Source organism: Carcharodon carcharias, chromosome 2, assembly GCF_017639515.1.
Source record: "Carcharodon carcharias isolate sCarCar2 chromosome 2, sCarCar2.pri, whole genome shotgun sequence".
NCBI classification, from domain to species: Eukaryota; Metazoa; Chordata; class Chondrichthyes; order Lamniformes; family Lamnidae; genus Carcharodon; species Carcharodon carcharias.
In genome coordinates, this window is record NC_054468.1 from 164245461 (window position 1) to 164268359 (window position 22899).

Genomic DNA, 22899 nt, shown 5'->3' on the forward strand with positions numbered 1-22899 from the left:
TCGAAAAGTACTTCATTGTCTGTAAAGTGCTTTGGAACATGCTGAAGTTATAAAAGGCATTACATGCTTGCAAGTCTGTTTTTTTGAAATTACTTCTCTAAGGTTTCGACAGCCCTGCTAAAGTCTGATGCCCAGAACTGGACATAATAGTCCATCTGTGGCCAAATCAGTGATTTATAAAAGTTTAGCAATAATTTCCTTGCTTTTGCACTCTATTCCTTTATCATTGAAGCCAAGGATCCCACTGACTTTTAAAAACAGGCTTATAACTTGCCTTGTCACCTTCAAGGATTAATGTACATACACCCCTGGGTGTCTGCAGTTTAAATTGCCTCTACTAATTCTTCCTACCAAAATGCAGCGCTTCACACTTTTCTGCATTAAACTGCATCTGCCTTATATCCTGTCTCCATTACTAGGAAGGTGTACTTACAGTATGACAAGCTTATGTAGGCAAGTTCCATCATAAACGTAGACAGAGAAATTAGAGATTGAATTAAGTCTATGTGCCCTGGCCCAATTATATTCCACCCTCTAACTTAGTTTCACCTGAAAGATATTCTTGGCTTTGATGCCCCAAGATGATCAAAGGGTTATTTATTGGTCTGGATTTTGCAGTCCCAATAGTGACACCACAACTTCCAGTGTGTGCACTTCGCCAAAAACCCTAAGTTGCAGTGTGCGTCAATGGGCTTCAAAGGAGCGTACAATGATGGTCCCACCAAGCTGCTCTGTAAAGCAGCAGGGACCTGTAATTCAACAATTTTTTTGCCCACAATTATGCTGATTTTAACACCTATTTTTTGAAAGTTGACATTAGCAGGAATAGAGCCTCAAATTAATAAGCCCCTTAACCTAAAGCAGCTCTCCACAAATATATCTAATCATGCAAAATATTTCCAAACAGTGGGATCTTTTGCAATGCAAAACTCCTATTCGTAGGACTTTTAAGTCTAATATCCATTTTTTAAAAATGATATTAAAGGAGCTTTTGCAATGCAGCAAACTCACTGCTGTAAAACAGAGACATTACTGGATGATAGGAGTGGGAATCAGGTGAGGATGTAATGGATGAAAAATTCTGTTTAAAATTAATTAAATATTCTGGATGTGCTCATACAATTTTGTGCAACTGCCTCCTGATCACCTGTACACTAATCATCTGGATTTCAGGTTAATACCAGAAGAATGCCTGAACCAGAACGGCTGGATTCTTCATCTGACTTCTTCCAAAATATTTTCAACATTCCAGCAGTTGTAAATACTTTTAATATACAGGACACAGAACTGGTACTGATTGTGTGGGTTAACAGAGGAGATACTCGCTATCTTTAATTATTTAGATTTCCAGGGGTCTGCAGAGAACAGTGAATGTATTTCCCAGCCGTTTGTCTCTGGTTTATAACCAGCTACTTTGAGTCCAATACTCTCATGACAAGCTGGTCCTCAGAGTTTAGAAGTGGAGTCTGGTTTAAATAAATCCATTGCAGTTGCCTCTGTATAGTCCCAGTGTCACAGCAACAGCAACTATCAATAAAAGAAATTTAATAAAAAAGGCTGCCTAAATTGGTCACATCTGGATTGACATCTGTCAGATAGTAGAAACCCATCACAGTTTGTATTCAAATAGCTGTTCAGGAGTACAAAACTTGAGTATTGCTGAAAAAGGATATTTTGTCAAAGCTTCTCATCTTGCACTCATCAGGACAATTGTATTGGTATACATTGGTAGCCTTGCGATTGTCCTGATGAGCGCAAGATGAAAACCTTAGACAAAATGTCTTTTTTCAGCAACACACAGTTTGTATTTGGAAAACTTCACAATGGCGAGGGTCGTGAAGGAGAGGGATTGAAGAAATGATTGCTCTCTCACCCTCTCTCTGGGTCTCCCTCTCTCGTGTCCAGGGTCTCTTTGCTTCAACTCACTTTCTCATTTTGTTTCTCTTTCTGGGTCTAGTGTCTGCCTCTAGGTTTCTCTCTATCACTTTCTCTCAATGTCTACGGTCTCGGCCCAGTTTCTCCTCCTCTCTTATCTGTCTGTCTCTCCACTCTCTCTGTGTCTCTGTTTCTAACTTTCTCCTTCTCCCAGTTGCTCTTTCCTTCCCTCCCCTCTCTGTCTCAGTATTAAAGTGTTTAAAAGTATTTAAAACCATAATAAAACACCGATTTGCCTTTGACTAACCTAAAGGGGCATGTCTTTAGCAGGTGACATTATTAGGGGCGTGCCTTTGCCGAGAATGCATCTTGCTGCAAGGCTATGCAGATAATTTCCTGTGGGCCATGCTACAGCAAGAAGTGGAAGCTCCCTCTGCAGTCAACGAACCAGGCAAGTTCGTATTTTTCGGTACAGTCAGCAGCAAATGCCACCACTTTGTCACTGATCACAAAATCAAGGCCATTATATACTAAGGGCCGTGTATGGTGTCAACATCCCAATGGTATTGCATGCATTGGTGGCACTGTGAGCATAAAGTTACATGACTATGCAACGTGTAAGCCCGCATTGCAAAAAGCAAGCCTTTGGAATCGCACCAATAGGGGGAAAAATTTGAAAAAAAAAATCCTTCTAAAATAATGCACAATTAAGGACTTGAGAAAAATCAATTAGAAGTTAGTTTAAGGCCCTATATGGATTGCAAAAAGATGGTACTGTGATCGCATTTTACAACAGAAATGGCAACTGAACTTGCAGTAAAAAATCTGTGGTAAGCAAGATCTCCCTCAACAACATTATCTAGATATTCGGGGCACCCATCAGACCAGGTCGAAAACATTAAAAATTCCACTCTCATGCAAAGAAAAGACACAACTGCTGCTGGCCTAATACCGAACCTATAACCTCTCCACATTCCACAACCCCATAGGCCATAATGAAACTCAAGACACACACCAATCTACTGAGGAGAAAATATTTTTCTTGCCCATGTCGAAACAAAAACATACTGACCTTCAAATATGTTTCATATTACTGAAAATTATAATCTTGAAGAAAGGTTTTGAACTTTGGATCATAAGTTCTAATGCTTTATCAGCTGACTTCCAGTCAGAGTAACACAGACTAGGTAGATAGGTTTGCAATTTCACATTTGCTTTGTGGTTGATCATACCTGCACAATGTATGCCTGGTATGCCACTGTTGGCAGGTGTGTCAACCACTGTTTGCCAGCAATGTCAATCCAGACACTTTGTTCATTCATTGTTGATATCATGTAACAGATAACATTCAGGCGATTACAGCACTTTGGGGAAACAAGAATGGATAGAAAGATTTTCAAATGGATTTTCAAAGAAAGTAAAACGATAGTGAAGCAACATGCTACATGATGTATTGATGGAGAATAAATAGGAATTGTACATGGAGTTTTTTGATGAGGTAACAGAGATGGTTGATGAAGGCAAGGCTGTTGATGTGGTGCATATGGGCTTCCAAAAGGCATTCGATACAGTGCCACACAACAGACTTGTAAGGAAATTATAGGTCGTGGAATAAAAGGGACAGTAGCAGCGTGGATACAAAATTGGCTGAGGGATAGGAAACAGAGTAACGGTTAATGAGGTATTTTTCAGGCTGGCAGGTGTCAGTATTGGGACCCTTGGCTTTCCTGATATATATAAATAATCTAGATCTTGGTGTACAGGGGACAATTTCGAAGTTTGTGGATGGCACAAAACTTGGGAGAATTGTAAACTATGAGGAAGACAGTGTAGAACTTCAAAAGGACACTGACACATTAGTGGAGAGGGCAGATAGGTGGCAGATGAAGTTAATGCGGAGAAGTGGGAGGTGATGCACTTTGGCACAAAGAACATGGAGAGACGGTAATAAAGGATACTATTCTAAATGGTGTGCAGGAGCAGAGAATCCTGGGTGCATATGTACATAAGTCATTAAAACTGGCAGGCCAGATAGAGAGAGCTGTTTCTAAAGTTTACAGTATTCTAGGCTTCATTAATAGGGGCATAGAGTACAAGAGCAGGGAGGTTTGAAGAACTTATATAAGACACTGGTTAAACCTCAGCTGGAATATGGTGTACAGTTCTGGGCGTGACACTATAGGAAGGTTGTGAATGCATTGGAGAGAGTACAGAAGAGATTTATGAGAATGGTTCCAAGGATCAGACACTTCAGTTATGAAGAAAGATTGGAGAAGTTGGGACTGTTTTCCTTGAAGAGAAGAAGGCTAAGAGGAGACTTGGTAATTTTCAAATCATGAAGGGTCTGGACAGAGTAGATAGGGAGAAACTGCTCCCACTCGTAAACGGATCAAGAACCAGAGGGCACAGTTTTAATTGAGGAAAACCCAATGACTCCACCTCCATGAGCTTCCCCTCGGCACCCCATAAGTTGTTTTCTTCCTTCTGCTACCTCCTTCTCTTCCCTCATTTCCTACCCCCATTTCCCACCTCATCTTTTGTCCCTTCCTCTCTCTCTTTCCTTGGTTCAACAACTCACCTACTTTCTAAGTCTGCTTGTCCTGAAACATGCCCTTGGTCTTGATAACCCAGGTGCAACACTACCAAAATGGACTAGTTATATATTAAGAGAGCAGTCTCAGGACTGACCATGCAACCTACAGGGTGTAGTAAGATTTGATGATTAATTGATTACAATCAGAAACTCCTGATGTTACGTAACCATCTCAAATGCCTACCCCCAGGTAATAATTTCGACAAAGATTCTTAATTCCACACTACCAGTTGTTTTAGAAGTACGTCAGCTGTTTCGGAATCATGTAAAAGAATTGATGAAAATAGTGGAACAGAACTCGAATAACCATACAATGAATGACTAAGAAGCTGAGAGATTTGCTGAAAAGGAGTACTCCAGAGTTGTGGATATGAGCATATAACTCCCAGGTTGACACTGCTTAGTCAGCATGTCAATGATATAAGATTACAGCCTCTCCCCTCCCCCCTGACAGTAGCAATAGCCCCCACCACCAATATGGAGCAACGATAGCAGGGCATCCCAATTAGAAAGATTATGGCTACTTTCCCCCATTCCGGTGAGTAAAGATTGCAACAACCCCCCTCAGCTCTCATAAGCAGAGTTCAGGGAGACCTCTGCTTTCCCACCACCCCACATAAACTGATTAGTATTTGCGATGAAAAGACAAAAGTAAATGCTGAATTCAGACACAAAATAACATACCAGTGCAAAACAGATTAGCCATTCAAAGGCCATTTACCTAAATCAAGGTTAAAAAAATCCAAAAAGGCAAGGTGACAGAACCAGAACAAAATACCTCCCCAGTCCTGCATGGAGTGGAAAATATGGTTCAATCTGCATCCCCCACCCTCTCCACCACCCCAATGACATATCTTAGTACCAAACCTCCTCTTTCCCAGTACTGAGCAGAAATCACCACACAAACCATCCTCCCACTGAACAGAATAGTACTATTTTAAGAGCAGCACTGGCATTTGCACTGTGCCCAGGCCAACATTTGCCTCTCAAACATACTTAAATATGGATGATCGGGATTATTTCATTGCTGTTTGTGGGGTCCAGCTGTCCACAGATTGTTGTAATGTCAGAACTGCAACAGCCAATGACTGTACTTCTTCATCTGTGACAGGGGCTATATTAATGCAAATTCATTATTTTCTTTAGCCTCTATTTGAACTGTGATGACAGTTCCCAAACAATACCATCAGAAGGTGCTGCACCAGAGATTAGTACAGGTAAAGAAAGATAATTTCACTGCTCCTTCACTCCCCAACGTTGTTGACCAACCAGCCTACAAAATAAGTTTATCAACCATTATCTTACTCAGTTTTTCTGTGTGCTGCAGCTGAATAAAGGCTCTCCTAACCCCCACTGAGCAATGTTTAGTAGATGGGACCGAGCATACTTCAAACAGACAGCCACCAATACTGCATTGTGTGGCTATGTTCCAACTATTTTAGCTGAATTTTGTGAATGGAATCTCCCAACAGAGCAGCATTATTAACTATATTTCCCACCCCCTCAATGGAGTAATGTACATTTCTGTCGGAAGCCTCTCCATCCTCCTCGCATCCTTCTTGTTCTCTTACAATACAGCATAATATTGCAATATGTCAACAGTGACTGCGCTTCAGAAGTACTTAATCGGCTGTAAAGTGCTTTGGGACATCCTGAGGTTCTGAAAGGTGCTATATAAATGCAAGTTTTTCTTTCTTTTGCATTTCCCAGCTGCTCAGCTACAGTCACTTGCCTGCTTGATTAAACTTTAACTTTGGTCTTGCATACTGGTTGCCAATAGAAGTTGAACACTCGCAATGCTCTCTTCTCTTTTCAAAACCACAGTACTCATTAAACAGCTAACTTACCGTTTTACATAGAAGTATAAGCTTCTGGCGAGGTTAAATTTTTACTATTTTTATAACTATGGGGAGAATTTTCTCCCCGTCAGGCGGGCCAATCGGGAGTGAGCACAGAGCCAATTGCCGCCCGCCATTTTACATGGGCGGGCCAATTAAGGCTGGCCCAGCATGATGCGCACCCAGGAGCGCTCAGCGCTACCTGTGCAGGCGGGGGGGAGGAGGGAGAGTTGAGGCCTGCGGTCTTTCGCGCATGTGCACAAACAGCACAGAAATCTCCCTGAGGCACTTAAGTGTTAAATGTGGAGAAAATGAAAATATAAAATTATTCAGACACGTCCCCTCATGTGACAGTGTCACATGAGCTGGGACATGTTTATGAATTTTCATAAAAATTTATATTTAATTAATGAAACTTAATCCTGCCCGTGGATGACGTTTCATGAAAAATGCGAAGGCCGCCTGGGCTCTTCCCCTGCCTGCCAACCTTAAAGTTGGATGGGCAGCTTTCTCAATAGGCTTAATTAGTTCATTAATGGCCTTAACAGGCCTTTGACAGTTCGGTGGGCATACAGCTGACTTCGCTGCACGCCCGCTGAACGGAAGATCAGAATGATGCGCGGTGATGTCGGACGTATGCCCAACGTCACCACATGTCCTTTTACGTGTTGTCATGCAGGGCCTGCCCCCACACGCCAAACAGAAGATTCTATCCTGTGTGTCTGACTGCCAGTATGAACAAGTTAATAAAAACAAAACCAGCAAGAACCTTATTTCCCAAGCACAAAATTTGGGGACACTCAGAAGCATATGGATAAATTATTAAAAATATAGTATCTGGAAGTTACCAATAATTTTTGCTGTTTTATGCTGGTTTTCAGACTATTTGAAATATGTAGATGTTTTGATTTCCATCCAAATGGTAGCAAATTCATGCAAGGATATGCCAAATTTATTAACAGTCTTGACATTTAGGAAGATATAGAAACTTCATATATGTACACTCTTTACATATCTATATATAGATCATATAAAAAATTATGACTATATTTGAATAATTGTAAATCTACATCTGACATATAAATACACATACAACAAGCATAAATTAAAAAAATTATGTGAACATATAAGTAAAATGCACCATTGACTTGTTGGTCAGGAATCTTATGAACCTCCTGTTTGCCCCCACCCCTCCCCGCAAACCAATTTTTAAAATTTGTACATAAAAGAACATAATAAACAGTATGCAAAAATTCAATACATGCCAAAAATATGCGAGAATAACAAAAATTCATAAGTTCTATATAATTTTGCAGCAAGTTTAAGTGCTCAAATTGGGGATTAGTTTTTTTTAGAAATTACCTTTCCTCTGTTTTACAGAATGGCACACAGACAATATCCTTATGTTGCAGGACATCACAATACACTTGACTGACTGGTACTGAAGTAAGTTTACCATTTTGAAGTTGACTGGCTAATTTGACAACATGATCACGCACTTTACAACCCTGGGGGGGGAAAAAAATCACAAAAATCACAATTTGTTAAATTAACTACCATAGGCATCGCCTTTCTCAGTTTTAGAAAGTTCAAACTCCACTTATAAATACAATTTACTATTATGTGCAGAATGAAGAAAAAAGACCCAAAGGGAATTTATCCTTTAAGCAATTTGTCCCAGCACATACTCATTTTGTTCAGATGATCAAGAATATGTGCTGAAAGCATGCAAACTGCTGCAGATGGTTGCCTAAGTTTCTCCATGGGGGATGTAATATAAGAAGATAACATTTGGTTATCTAATTTATGCACATCAATGTAGTAATCTCGTCAAACTCCTAACAAATTACTATTGATTTTTCTTTTGCAAGTATAGGCCCTACAAAAAAATTAAGTGTGGTGACAATGGCTGGTACAAGAGATGCAAAACTTGCTGTCACAACCCAAAATACACCCAAGGTTTATTTTGCGAGAAAGGAGGAAACTCACAGGCAGTTCACAAAAGGCTATGCCTTGCCAAATAAATTTGTCCATTGTGTACTGTGAATTAAAAATGTTAATTTCATTACCAAGTATTTTTCCAGCAGAACCATAAATAGAACTATTTGTTGCTACTTCAGCACTTTCTATGAATTACTGTTTTGAGTTATACAAAACAGAGTAAGAGGCAGTTCATTCATTTATTTGTTCATGGAACGTGAGCATTGTTATTTGTTGCCTATCCTAACCGCCCTTCAGAAATCACGGCTTCAATTCAAGTATATTAAGAGCCGGGGAATATCTAGGTTTGAAACTAGAAGAGAATTAACAAAGCTAACAGAATGGATGCAGAAGGCTTAACTGAAATAGACTGAGAGAATATCAAAAGAAAATAAAAATCAGACTATGGGTAATAAGTTAAAAACACTGTTGCAGAAGGGCCAAGGGAATCCAAAAATTGAGAAAACTGGGAAAAAGAATAAGGGTCAATGTTAAATAAGGAGTCATGACTGAGTGGTTCATAAATGAAGGCACAAAGCATTCAAAATGAAATTGGAGTTAGAAGCTTAATAACTAACGAGGGATATAACATAATAGCTGAAACAGATGAGGCACAAGTTTGAACAGATCTGGGAATTTAATATTCCTGGTTAAAACACTTTCAGAAAATGGGGAAGGACAAAAAACATTGAGTGGCAGTGTTACTGAAGGAGACCAACACACCATGATCATGTAAGTGTGACTTTGAACAAGAGTGCTGAGAGTTGGGTGTGAATGAGTAAGGTGAATAGAGGAAGGAGGTGCTCCTTTGCTTTTTCAAACTTTTTCAGCCTATAGGAAAATGGTTCTTACCCTACTACAGAGATAGGTGAATAGGTGTTTGATGAAACAAAAACAAAAATACCTGGAAAAACACAGCAGGTCTGGCAGCATCTGCGGAGAGGAACACAGTTAACATTTCAAGTCCGTATGACTCTTCAACAGAACTAAGTGAAAATAGAAGAGGTGAAATATAAGCTGGTTTAAGGGGGGTGTGGGACAAGTAGAGCTGCATAGAGGGCCAGTGATAGGTGGAGATAACCAAAAAATGTCACAGACAAAAGGATAAAGAGGTGTTGAAGGTGGTGATATTATCTAAGGAATGTGCTAATTAAGGGTAGAAAGCAATTTCTGGTGATAGACCGTCCACCAATAACCATTACAAGCCTACCGACTCCCACAGCTACCTCGACTACAGCTCCTCACACCCTGCTTCCTGTAAGGACTCCATCCCATTCTCTCAGTTCCTTCGCCTCTGTCACATCTGTTCTGATGATGCCACTTTCAAAAACAGTTCCTCTGACATGTCTTCCTTCTTCCTTAACTGAGGTTTTCCACCCACGGTAGTTGACAGGGCCCTCAACCGTGTCCGGCCCGTCTCCCGCGCATCCGCCCTCACACCTTCCTCTCCCTCCCAGAAACATGATAGGGTCCCCCTTGTCCTCAATTATCATCCCACCAGCCTCCACAATCAAAGGATCATCCTCTGCCATTTCCGCCAACTCCAGCATGATGCCACCACCAAACACATCTTCCCTTCACCCCCTGGCGGCATTCCGCAGGGATCATTCCCTTCTGGACACCCTGGTCCACTCCTCCATCACCCCCTATACCTCAACCCCCTCCCACGGCACCTTCCTCTGCAACCGCATAAGGGGCAACATCTGCCCCTTTACTTCCCCTCTCCTCACCGTCCAAGGGCCCAAACAGTCCTTTCAAGTGAAGCAGCATTTCACTTGCACTTCCCTCAATTTAGTCTACTGCATTCGTTGCTCCCAATGCGGTTTCCTCTACATTGGAGAGACCAAACGCAGACTGGGTGACCGCTTTGCAGAACACCTTCAGTCTGTCCGCAAGCATTAACCAGACCTCCCTGTCGCTTGCCATTTCAACACTCCACTCTGCTTTCATGCCCACATGTCCATCCTTGGCCTGCTGCATTGGTCCAGTGAAGCTCAACGCAAACTAGAGGAACAGCACCTCATCTTCCGACTAGGTACTTTACAGCCTTCCGGACTGAATATTGAGTTCAACAATTTTAGATTATGAACTCTCTCCTCCATCCGCACCCCCTTTCCGATCTCCCTCCCCCTTTTTCCTAATAATTTATAGATTTTTCTTTTCCCACCTATTTCCATTATTTTAAATGTATTTCCATCCATTGTTTTATCTTTACCTTTTTGCCTTTTTTGATTCCTTCACCCCACCCCACTTGGACTATCTGTACCTTGCCTGTCCTGCTTTCTACCCTTAATTAGCACATTCCTTAGATAATATCACCACCTTCAACACCTCTTTGTCCTTTTGTCTGAGACATCTTTTGGTTATCTCCACCTATCACTGGCCCTCTATCCAGCTCTACTTGTCCCACTCCCCCTTAAATCAGCTTATATTTCACCTCTCTTCTATTTTTACTTAGTTCTGTTGAAGGGTCATTTGGACTCGAAACGTTAACTGTGTTGCTCTCCGCAGATGCTGCCAGACCTGCTGTGTTTTTCCAGGTATTTTTGTTTTTGTTTTGGATTTCCAGCATCCGCAGTTTTTTGCTTTTATCTTAGGTATTTGGTGAATATCTGGTAAGGTCTATTCTATTCCTAAGGTTTAAAATTGCATATGAGCTGGTGGTAAGGTTAATAAAACATATAAAAAAGGAAAATAACTAATTGAATAAAATAGTTAAGTGGTTAATTAAAAAACATTAAAGGTGGCAGGACAGATGACGTGTCAAGATTGCTGCTTGTGGGAGCTCCTGGATGCATCGTGATCCGGACAAACATGTCTGCAGTAAGTGTTTGCAGCTTGAGGAGCTTCTGCTCCATTGAGTTGGAGGCCAAGCAGTGGACATTGTGATGCATTGGATAAGAGGAAAGTTACATGGGCACTTGGTATCAGGAGGCAGTCACATTCCTTAGGATAGGGTCTTCTGATTTGGTTAGTGGTCCAGGACAGGGGCGCGCGACTGCAAGTGAGGCAGGTAAAGGGACCCAGAGGGGAGGGGTGCAAGAGCAACAGCCTTTGCCATTGTCCAATACGTTTGAGATTTTTTTCAGCTTTTTTGTTTGAAAATGGGGGGCTGCAAGGTAGGTGAATTGACAGGCCATGATACAGGAAGCCATTCAAGTGGGGGGAGCAAAAACGAATGAAGTAGTTGTGGAGGACAGTATAGTGAGGGTAATTGACATGTTCTCTGCACCAAATAGCGAGAGTCCCAAATGCTGTATGGCCTGCCTGGTGCCAGGGTTCAGGACATATGCTTAGGTCTGGGAAGGAACTTGGAGCGGGAGGGGGAGGATCCAGTTGTCATGATCTACATAGGTACCAACAACATAGGCAGTGCAGTTAAAGAGGTTCTGCATAGTCAGTAGTTTTTGTTTTTTGTTTATTATTCATTCACAGGATGTGCGCTTCGCTGGTCAGCATTTATTGCCCATCCCTAGTTGCCCTTGAGAAGGTGGTGGTGAGCTGTCTTCTTGAACTGCTGCAGTCCAGGTAATGTACCCACAGTGCTGTTAGGAAGGGCATTCCAGGATTTTGACTCAGTGACAGAGAAAGAACGGTGATATATTTTCAAGTTAGGATGGTGAGTGATTTGAAGGGGAACTTCCAGGTGGTGGTGTTCCCATTTATCTACTGCCCTTGTCCTTCTAGATGATAGTGATTGTGGTTTTGGAAGGTGCTGTCAAAGGAGTCTTGGTGAATTCCTGCAATGCACCTTGTAGATGGTACACATTGCTGCTACTGTGCGACGTCAGTGAAAATGAATGTTTGTGGATGTGGTGCCAATCAAATGGGCTGCTTTGTCCTGGACGTTGTTAAGCTTCCTAGGTGTTGTGGGAGCTGCACTCATCCAGGAAAGTGGTGAGTATTCCATCAGCCTCCTGACTTGTACCTTGTAGATGGTGGACAGGCTTTGGGGAGTCAGGAAGTGGGTTACTCATCACATGATTCCTAGCCTTTGATCTGCTCTTGTAGCCACGTATCTATATGACTAGTCCAGCTCAGTTTTCAGTCAATGGTAACTCCCAGGATGTTGATAGTGGGAAATTCAGTGATGGTAATGCCATTGAACATCAAGGGCAATGGTTGGATTCACTTTTGTTGGAGATGGTCATTGACTGGAACTTGTGTGGTGCGAATGTTACTTGCCATTTGTCAGCCCAAGCCTGGGTATTGTCCAGGTCTTGCTGCATTTGGGCATGGACTGCTTCAGTACCTGAGTCGTCGTGAACGGTGAACACTGTGCAAAATTAGCAAACATCCCCACTTCTGACCTTATGATGGAACGAAGGTCATTGATGAAGCAGCTGAAGATGGTTGGGCCGAGGACACTACCCTGAGGAACTCTTGTGGTGATGTCCTGGAGCTGAGATGACTGACCCCCCACCAACAACCACAATCATTTTCCTTTGTGCTAAGTATGACTCCAACCAGTGCAGAGTTTTCCTCCGATTCCCATTGACTCCAGTTTTGCTAGGGCTCCTCGACGCCACATTCAGTCAAACGTGGCCTTGATGTCAAGGGCAGTCACTCTCACCTCACCTTGGGTGTTCAGCTCTTTTGTCCATGTTTGAACCAAGGCTGTAATGAGGTCAGTAGCTGAGTGGCCCTGGTGGAACCCAAACTGGGCATCAGCAGGTTATTGCTAAGCAAGTGCTGCTTGATAGCACTGTTGATGAACCCTTCCATTACTTTACTGATGATCGAGAGTAGACTGATGGGGCAGTAATTGGCTGGGTTGGATTTGTCTAGCTTTTTGTGTACAAGACATACCTGGGCAATTTTCCAGAGCCGGGTAGATGCCAGTGTTGTAGCTGTCGTGGAACAGCTTAGCTAGGGGCGTGGCAAGTTCTGGAGCACAAGTCTTCAGTATTACTGCCGGAATATTGTCAGGGCCCATAGCCTTTGCAGTATCCAATGCCCTCAGCCATGTCTTGATATCATATGGAGTGAACTGAATTGGCTGAGGACTGGCATGTGTGATGCTGGGGACCTCCTGAGGAGGCTGAGATTGATTATCCGCTCAGCACTTCTGGCTGAGGACTGTGACAAATGCTTCAGCCTTATCTTATGCACTGATGTGCTGGGCTCCTCCATCATTAAGGATGGGCATATTTGTGGAGCCTCCTCTGGTGAGTTGTTTAATTGTCCATCACCATTCACGGATGGATGTGGCAGGACTGCAGAGCTTATTAATGATCCGTTGGTTGAGGGATCACTTAGCTCTGTCTATCACTTGTTGCTTATGCTGTTTGGCATGCAAGTAGTAGTAGAAGTTAAAGGTTGACACCTCTTTTTTGCCTGATGCTGCTCCTGGCATACCCTCCTGCACTCTTCATTGAACCGGGGCTGATGCCCTGGCTTATTGGTAATGGTAGGGTGGGGAAATGTCGGGCCATGTGGTTATGGATCATGTTTGAGTACAATTCTGCTGCTGCTGATGGCCCACAGCACCTCATGAATGCCCAGTCTTGAGTTGCTAGATCTGTTCTAAATCTATTCCATTTAGCACGGTGGTAGTGTCACACAACATGATGGAGGGTATCCTCAATGTGAAGGCAGAACTTCGTCTCCATAACGATAGAGTCATGGGCAGATGCATCTGCAGCAGGCAGGTAGGTGAGAATGAGGTCAAGTATGTTTTTCCCTTGTTGGTTCCCCCAACACCTGCCACAGAACCAGGCTAGCAGCTATGTCATTTAGGACTCGGCCAGCTTGGTCAGTAGTGGTGCTCCCGAACCAGTCTGCGATGTATATTGAAGGCCATACCCAAGTACATTCTGCATCAAAGGAGGACTTTGCAGGGTCATCTTTGTGTTTTCCGATGCCTAGGTTGATGGTGATCCATCCAGTTTCATTCATTATTTGTAACAGCTTGATACAACTGAGTGGCTTGCTAAGCCAAATGCCTTAAGAGGCACTTAAGAGTAACCACATTGCTATAGGACGACAGAATTCCTTCTCTAAGGGACGTTAGTTTTTTTACAACTATTGACAATGGCTCTATAGACTTTAATTCCAGATTTTTATTGAATTCAAATTCCACCATCTGCCGTGTTGGGATTTGAACCTGGGTCCTCAGAGCATTATGCTAGGTCTCTAGATTACTAGTCCAGCAACAATACCACTACGCCATCACTCCCTTTTGAGGAAGCTAGGCACCAAATTAAGAAGCAGAACCTCAAAGGTGATAGCCACCTGCAAATTGGCATTGAGCAGAGGATTAAAGAAATGAATACATGGCTCAAAGACTGGTGTTGAAGAAGTGGGTTCTCGTTCTTGGGGGACTGACAGCAGTACTGGGGAAAGTGGGGACCGTAACATTGGGTTGGTTTACACCTAATTTGCGCTGAGACCAGTGTTCTAGAAAGTTGCATAACCAGGGAGGTAGAGAGGAATTTAAACTAAATAGTGGGGGCAAGGGATCAAATTTGGGAAGATGTGGTAAATCAAGGAGTAGAGACAAAACAAGAAAGAAAGGTACTAATATGCAAAATGATAAACAGACCATGACAGGAAGGGACGGAGAGTACAAATCTAAGCGTAAATCAGATAAGACTAGAGGTTACAAAATAATAAAAGGACAAAACTAAAGGCTGTGTTTCTGAATGCACATCGCATTCAAAACAAAACAGATGAATTGATAGCTCAAATAGAAATTAATAAGTGCGATCTGAAAGCCATCACAGAGACATGGCTGCAGGATGACATAGATTGGGACCTGAATATTGAAGGATATGTGACATTTAGGAAGGATAGGAAGCTAGGAAAAGGTGTAAGGGTGGCTCTGTTAATTAATGATAGTATTAGCACAATAGAGAGGGATGACCTAAGTTCAGGAAACCGAGATGTAGAAGTGGTTTGGGTAGAGATGAGAAATGAAGGCGGCAAAAAGTCACTTATGGGAGTGGTGTACAGGCCCCCTAACAGCATCCACAGGGTAGGACGGATTATAGAGGAAGAAATAATGGGAGCTTGTCAGAAAGGTACGGCAATAATCATTGGGGATTTTAATCTACACATAGACTCAAAAAAATCAGATGGGCAAAGGTAGCCTAGATGAGGAGTTCATACAATGTTTTCAGCACAGTTTGTTGGAACAGCACATTCTGGAGCCAACCAGACAGCAGGCTATACTAGACCCGGTATTGTGGAACGAGAAAGGATTAATTAATGATCTCATAGTGAAGGCACCCCAAGGGAGCAGTGATGATAATATGATTGAATTTTACATTCAGTTTGACAGAGAGAAGAATGGGTCCAAGACTAATGTTTTAAACTTAACCGAGGGCAATTACCAGGGCATGAAAGCAGAGCTAGCTAAAGTGAACTAGCAAATTAGGTTCAGGGACAGGTCAATAGAGATGCAGTGGCAAACATTTAAAGGGGTACTTTAGAATATACAGAATAGATACATTCCAATGAGAAAGAAAAATTCTAAGGGGAGAACCCACCATCAGAGGTTAACTAAAAAAAATTAAAGATGCTATCAAACTTAAAGAAAAAGCATATCATTGCGCAAGGATGTGTGGCAGAATATAAAAGACAGCAAAGAATGATTAAAAGATTAATAAGGAGGGAAAAATTATAGTACGAGAGAAAGCTAGCTAGAAATATAAAGACAGATAGTATGAGTTTCTAAAGCTATTTTAAAATTAAAAGAATTAACAAAGTGAGCATTAGTTCTATAGAGAACAAATCTAGGGAATTAATAATGGAAAATAAAGAGATGGCCGATGAATTGAACAGGTATTTTACATTGGTTTTCACTATAGAGGATACAAGTAACATCCCAGAAGTAGCTGTATATCAGGAAATGGAAGGAAAGGAGGAACACAAGAAAATTACAATCACCAGGGAAAGTGCGACTGAGCAAATTATTGGAGCTGCAGGGTGACAAGTCTCTAGGCCCTGATGGACTTCATCCTAGGGTCTTAAAAGAAGTGGCTAGTGAGATAATTGGTTTTAATTTTTCAAAATTCCCTAGATTCGGGGAAGGTTCCATTAGATTGGAAAATACCGAATATAACTCCTTTATTCAAAAAAGCAGACAGAAAGCAGGAAACTACAGGCCAGTTAGCTTAACATCTGTCATAGGGAAAATGTTAGAACCTATTATTAAAGAAGTTATAGGAGGGCACTCAGATAAATTCAAGGTGATCAAGCAGGTCAAAAAGGTGAGGAGCAAGATACCTTCAAAGAGATATATTAAAGTACAAACAATATAAGGTTAAAAAGGGTGGCAATGATGTATCACTGTTTAAAAGTACAGTGGATAAATGGAGATAAAAACCAAACTGAATCTTAAAAGGCAGGCATAGAGTTTGTATTAATAATATTTACGAGGAAATTAATGGGGAGGTGAAAAGGGAAAGTAGAATGGAAACAAGAAAATATTAAGACTATCTGATAATATAAAAGTAAATAATAAGGGCTTTTGCAAGCATATAAAAAGTAAAGGATTGCCTAGAGCATGGAACCATTTCAGGGTGAAGGAGTAAGTCTAATTGCAGAGGATCAAGGCACGGAAAAGATATTTGTTTTGTTTTTAGCAAATGGTGATACTGAGCCTGCTGGCAGCGGGTGTGATAGGCGGTGTGCGCAGAAAATATGGCGGGACCCACTTCATGACAGTGTGAAGGTGGGTCACGATCTTCTGCTCAGCCCGCCAATGGTGGGCCACATTTCTCGCCATTGGTCGGTGGGGGCGGGGGGTGGGGTTGTGGGTAGGTGACCCTTTTAGGGACATAGTCTCAGGAGGGGGGGTGGTGGGGTGGCGTGGGTAGGTGACCCTATTGGGGACATAGTCTCAGGAGGGCGCGGTGGGGGGCGGTGGGTTGTTGACACTTTTGGGGACATAGTCTCAGTAGGGGGGGTGGTGGGAGGTGGGTAGGTGACCCTTTTGGGGACATAGTCTCAGGAGGGGGGGTGGGTGGGGTTGGGTAGGTGTTCCTTTTGGGGACATAGTCTCGGGAGGGAGTGGGGGTGGTGTGTAGGTCACAGGAGGATCCATTCGAGGCAATAATAGCAAACAAATTAGTTCAACAAGAAACAAGAATATAGAGTCAAGAGGAAAAATGCAATGAAAAATTTATACAAAATACCATTATAGAAATATCAGGTCATGTTTGTTAAAATAACTGAAAGGCTAATGGCATTCATTGTTATTTACACGTAAATGGTGCAAAATTTCAAGTGTGAAACTGATGCATCATTAAAAGCCAATATCCAAAAATCGCTGTCAGAGTTTCATTGTTCTACCCTTAATATTGCAAAATAGTATTTTGCTGCTTCCCTCACTACTAATATGAAGTTTGTAAGGTTGTTATATTTGGGGCTGTCACTTTAATTTAAGGTGAAATGGAGGAATGAAGGGGGTCATGTGACATGTTCTGAATTCTGCCTCACAAGAAGCGTGGATAATAAAAACTGAAAATGCTGGAAATATTCAGTAGGTCTGGCAGCATCTGTAGAGATAGAAACAGAGTAAATATACAGTTGAATATGACTCTCCTTTGGAAATAAAGGTAGGTCGAACTTAGTTGGCTTGATTGTTAAAGGGGGGACCCAGGTTGACTTACTGAGAAGGTGGTGCAAGATACCTGTAAACAAGCAGCAGAGCAGCTGTGCTGACTTTTACCCCCAGATTTTCATGTCTCCGACTGTGTTGTAATGAAGGCGTGTGGGGGGAGAATTAAAAATGGCAGGTGGTACCCAACTCAGGGATCTGGCCCCCACTCCCAGCACCCCAATTTTCAGTGGCATGGGATAAGGATGCAGACTTGTTACCCGCAGCCAGCTCCATTGTAAGGGAAGGCATCTCTTAGCCCTCCTCAAGTTTTGAGGAGTTTGGCCAGTTTCTCCTTGACTTGTGGTTCACACTCCCTCAGAGGAGTTGTGAACCAAAGTCTGGATTCTGGAAATTTTTGAAAGGTAAGGTCAAAAGGCCTTACCCATACTCCCTTCCTGCCAATTCATGCACTCCCCCACCACCCCAATGGCCCTTCATCCCCTCCATGCCAACTCATGCAACTTCCATGTCCATTCATCTATTATACACTCCACACAGAACCAATTAACCCTATAATAACAATAGCATGTGTGTAACTCCTTTTAAAAAAAACATCCATTCATAATTTTCTCAGGAAAAAACTCAATGTTGCTCCAACCCTGTAAAAGAGTCAATCAACCATATTAAAGTATAAATCACAGGAGCTATAAGCACTTCACACCTCTACCTTGTGCAAATAAACACTGAGCATTTGACAATACAGATCACAGAAAAAATTATAAAGCTGTCAATCGGACAAAGTTTTCCCTTCTCCCTAGCTGTGGCAACAAAGTAAAACCTCTTATGGGAGTCAGGGCTGTCAGCCAAACTACTTTTTCCATACTGCACCTACTCCCACTGCAACCCACCCGATCCCCAACCCTCAGAGCAAAAATTGGATCTGAGGGACATTTTCTCTGAAGCGGGTCTGCCCAGTCAGGAAATTTCCTGACTGCAGCTACCCATCACAAAGAAAAAAATTTAGGCCTTAGTCTCCAAGTCTCAAAGGGTGGTGTTAGGCATGACCAGTTTTATAAATGGTTATACTTTAAACTATCTATTTAATTCCATGAGAGAATGGAGTTGGGGTCTAGCTAATCAGCATTTCTAACCGAGTATGAGGCATATTTAATTCTTATGGAGATGGCCTTTGAGAGAGGAAAAGACCATAGTAAAGTTATCACTGAACCCGCCAGAGACAGGTCAGTTGGTGAGGGCGAGTGAGAGAGTGAGCAACGAGGCAGAGGCAGCCAGTCTCTCTGGTTCAACCTGCATAATGCAGGTGGGAGCTCTCACTCTGATTGAAGAAACTAAGTTAAGTACTTAAATGAGGCTGGAAGAGCTGCCTAGCTTTGGCTAGAGGAAGGATTCTCCAGGGTAGGTTATCCGACTGGAACAGGAAAAAAGAAGCAAGCCATCGGGAGCTGAGAATAGCTTTGGACTGGTTCCTGGAGAATGGAGTCTCCATTTATGGGACAAAGTATAACCATGGAGGGGAGTTTTTGCTCTTTTAAAAAGTTAAAACGGGCTATCTATAGTTTAAATCAAAAGTTGCCTAGTGCTTAGACAACGTTGCTTTTAGCTTGTTTATTACAGTAAAGTCTTAGAACTTCAAATCTTTCATATGATCCTTCCAATCAGTCAGTGAAATTTCAAATATCTTTTTAATAGTTATAGGTCTCTACGGGGATCGTAACAAATTGTGGGGATTGGGGGCTTTTGTAGGATTTTGAATCAACAGGCTGAGATGAGTGCTGGGACATGCCAGAGTTTAAACAAACAAGATTTCACAATGACTTTTGCTATATTCACTGAAAAAGTAACATGGCTATGTATAAAAGCAAAAAACTGTGGATGCTGGAAATCCAAAACAAAAATAAAAATAAAAATACCTGAAAAAACTCAGCAGGTCTGGCAGCATCTGCAGAGAGGAACACAGTTAACGCTTCGAGTCTGTATGACTCTTCAACAGAACTAAGTAAAAATAGAAGAGAGGTGAAATATAAGCTTGTTTAAGGGAAGGTGAGACAAATGGGACAACAGTGGAAGCTGGATAGAGGGCCAGTGATAGGTAGAGAAAGCTAAAAGATGTCAGACAAAAGGACTTAGAGGTGTTGAAGGGTGGTGATATTATCTAAGGAATGTGCTAATTAAGGGTGGAAAGCAGGACAAGCAAGGTACAGACAGCCCCTAGTGGGAGTGGGTTGGGGTGAAGGAATCGAAAAAGGCTAAAAGGTAGAGATAAAACAATGAATGGAAATACATTTAAAAATAATGGAAATAGGTGGGAAAAGAAAAATCTATATAAATTATTGGAAAAAAAGGTGGGGGGGGGAAAATCGGAAAGGGGTTGGGGATGGAGGATAGAGTTCATGATCTAAAATTAGTGAATTCAATATTCAGTCTGGAAGGCTGTAAAGTGCCTAGTCGGAAGATGAGGTGCTGTTCTTCCAGTTTGCACTGGGCTTCACTGGAACAATGCATGACAGCAGGGGGGAGTGTTGAAATGGCAAGCGACAGGGAGGTCTGGGTAATGCTTGTGGACAGACCGAAGGTGTTCTGCTATGTATATGGCTATATATATTGTGGAAGCATTCCTCGAAAGAGACGACCTGTCTTTGAATGTCTTACAACAATTAACAGAGTAATTTGAAGGCGATAGCAGAGAAGCTGGAAATAGATTTAAAACTAGACTCTAAGGTGGCAGAAATTGTTGAGGTGCTGGCTCAACATCTAAACCTTGAGGCAGAAAAGACTAATCCACATAGCACTCTAGTTGAGTTGGCTAGAATTCAGTTACAAATGGAGCAACTGGAATTGGAAAGAGATAGAGAAAAGCAAAAATTTCTGTTAGAGAAAACTGCCACAAAGTTTCAATGGCCTAGAGAAATTCGGGCAAGTGTTTTGGTAGGGAAAGCATTGAAGGATTATTTGACCCTTTGGATGAACAGTCTGTAGATTATGAATCATAGGAAAATAGTAGGAGTCGGCATTCAGCCCTTCGAGCCTGCTCCGCCATTCAATAAGATCATGGCTGGTCTGTTTGTAGTCTAAACTCCAGTTTGCCATCTGCACTCCATAACCCTCAACTCCCTTGAGAAGGTAATGGTGAGCCACTTTCTTGAACTGCTGCAGTCCATGTGATGTAGGTACACTCAGTGCTGTTAGAAAGGGAGTTCCAGGGTTTTAACACAACAAGTGAAGGAACAGTGATATAGTTCCAATTTAGGATGGTGTTTTTTTGGAGGGGAACTTGCAAGGTTGTGATGTTCTCATGCATCTAATCTTCCTTAGTCCATCTAGGTGGACTAACTGGAGTACTGGGCACCACGCTTTAGAAATGATGTAAAGGCATTAGAGAGGGCGCAGAAAGGATTTATGAGAATGGTTCTAGGAATGAGGATTTTCAATTAAGTAGACAGACTGGAGAAGTTGGGACTGTTCTACTTGGAAAAAATGTTGCGAGGTTTGTTAGAGGTATTCAAAGTCATGAGGGGTCTGGACAGAGTAGATAAAGAGAAAACATTACCATTGGTGGAAGGATTGAGAACCAGAGGGCATAGGTTTAAGGTAATTGGCAAAAGAAGCAATGGCGACATGAAGAAAAACATTTTCACGCAGTGAGTGCTTAAGATCTGGAATGTACTGCCTGAGGGTGGGATGGAAGCCAGGTCAATTGAGGCTTTCAAAAGGGAATTGGATCACCATCTGAAAAGGAATAGAAATGCAGGGCTACAGGGAAAAGGCAAGGGTGTGGCACTTAGCAAATTGCTCCTTCAGAGGGTCAGCATAGACACAATGGGCTGAATAGCACTTTCTGTACTGTAAACATTCTATGATGATTGTGGAGTCTCATCCCTTCAGGTATTGTAATAGGAGATTTAATTTTTAAAAAAGTTTACTATTTCTTCGTTTCTCTTATTCAAACTTTTTTACCCTTTCTATACCTGATTTGGCATTGAACTCATCTACTCAAATTCACACTTTCTTCTCAGTCTTTTCATTGCTTGGTTTGCAATCCTTCAATCTAATTGGTTAAGGAGATGCACAATTGGCTGTCTTGTTCACTCAGGTCTGATATGCCCTTTTTCTCATACTATGCTGTCTTCACTTCACATTTTCAGCAAGGGCAGGTATAACTAATAGCAGATGCTTTTAGACATCTTAAAATTATGAATTGTTCTGACTGACTTCCAAAAGTAAAAATTGAGTTGAGGGGTCAGCGATTAAAAATTACCAGTGTGAGGGGAACAAGGGGAGGATAAATGCCTTCAGACAACTTGAGAGAATGGAATCCTTTGCTGCAGTAAGTAGCTGAAGCAGAAACAATGCAATACAAAATTTAGATCTGTAGCACCATTTCCAGAGGCACTACAGATGTTGGAGGTCTTCGAGGTGGGGCTTGCAGCAATATCCATCCGCTTCCAATCCATCAGCACCCCATGCACAGAAGGACACTCCCCTACGAGCACTGAAAGAATACAAATTTGTGCAGTCTTGACATCACCCAGTCCCACTGATTGAGTTGATGCTTTATTTGCGAACTTGGACTGCGCAGGTCCATTCAACGTATTCACTTGTCACTCAATGAAGAATATGCGTACAACTGCAAGAAAGGCCCAGTACTAGCCTTATTTATAGGGCCAGGCATGCAACATACAGATAAGATAATGTAGAATAACTTCTACTTTTGTAAAATTTATGAAGTGTGAAGTTTTTTTTTCCCCATTCATTTTTTGGCATGTGATTGTCTCTGGCAAGCCTATCATTTGTTGCTCATCCCTAATTCCCCTTGAGAAAGTGGTGGTGAGCCATCTTTTTGAACTGCTACAATCCATGTGGTGTAAATACACCCATGGGAGTGAGTTCCAAGGTTTTGACACAGGGACAAGAGAAGAGTGATGTAGTTCCAAGTCAGGATGGTGCACAGCTTGGAGGGGAACTTGCAAGTGTTGGGTGTTCCTGCTGTCCTTGTCCTTCTAGGTGGGACAGGCCACAGATTTGGAAGATCCCACTGGATGGGATGC

At 42.0% G+C, this 22899-nt stretch overlaps 1 protein-coding gene across 15 annotated transcripts in view; it reads right to left on the reverse strand.

Moving 5' to 3' along the window:
- Nucleotides 1-22899, reverse strand: part of sanbr (SANT and BTB domain regulator of CSR) — a 139113-nt gene that overhangs the window by 60014 nt on the left and 56200 nt on the right. For all 15 annotated transcript variants that reach the window (XR_005942414.1, XR_005942409.1, XR_005942410.1 and 12 more), the window contains one exon: nucleotides 7669-7814. Coding sequence is in view for 9 of the 15 variants with exons in the window: in XM_041182960.1 (XP_041038894.1) it covers nucleotides 7669-7814 (146 nt within the window). In the remaining 6 variants the exon portion in view is untranslated. The remainder of the gene's footprint in view (nucleotides 1-7668; nucleotides 7815-22899) is intronic.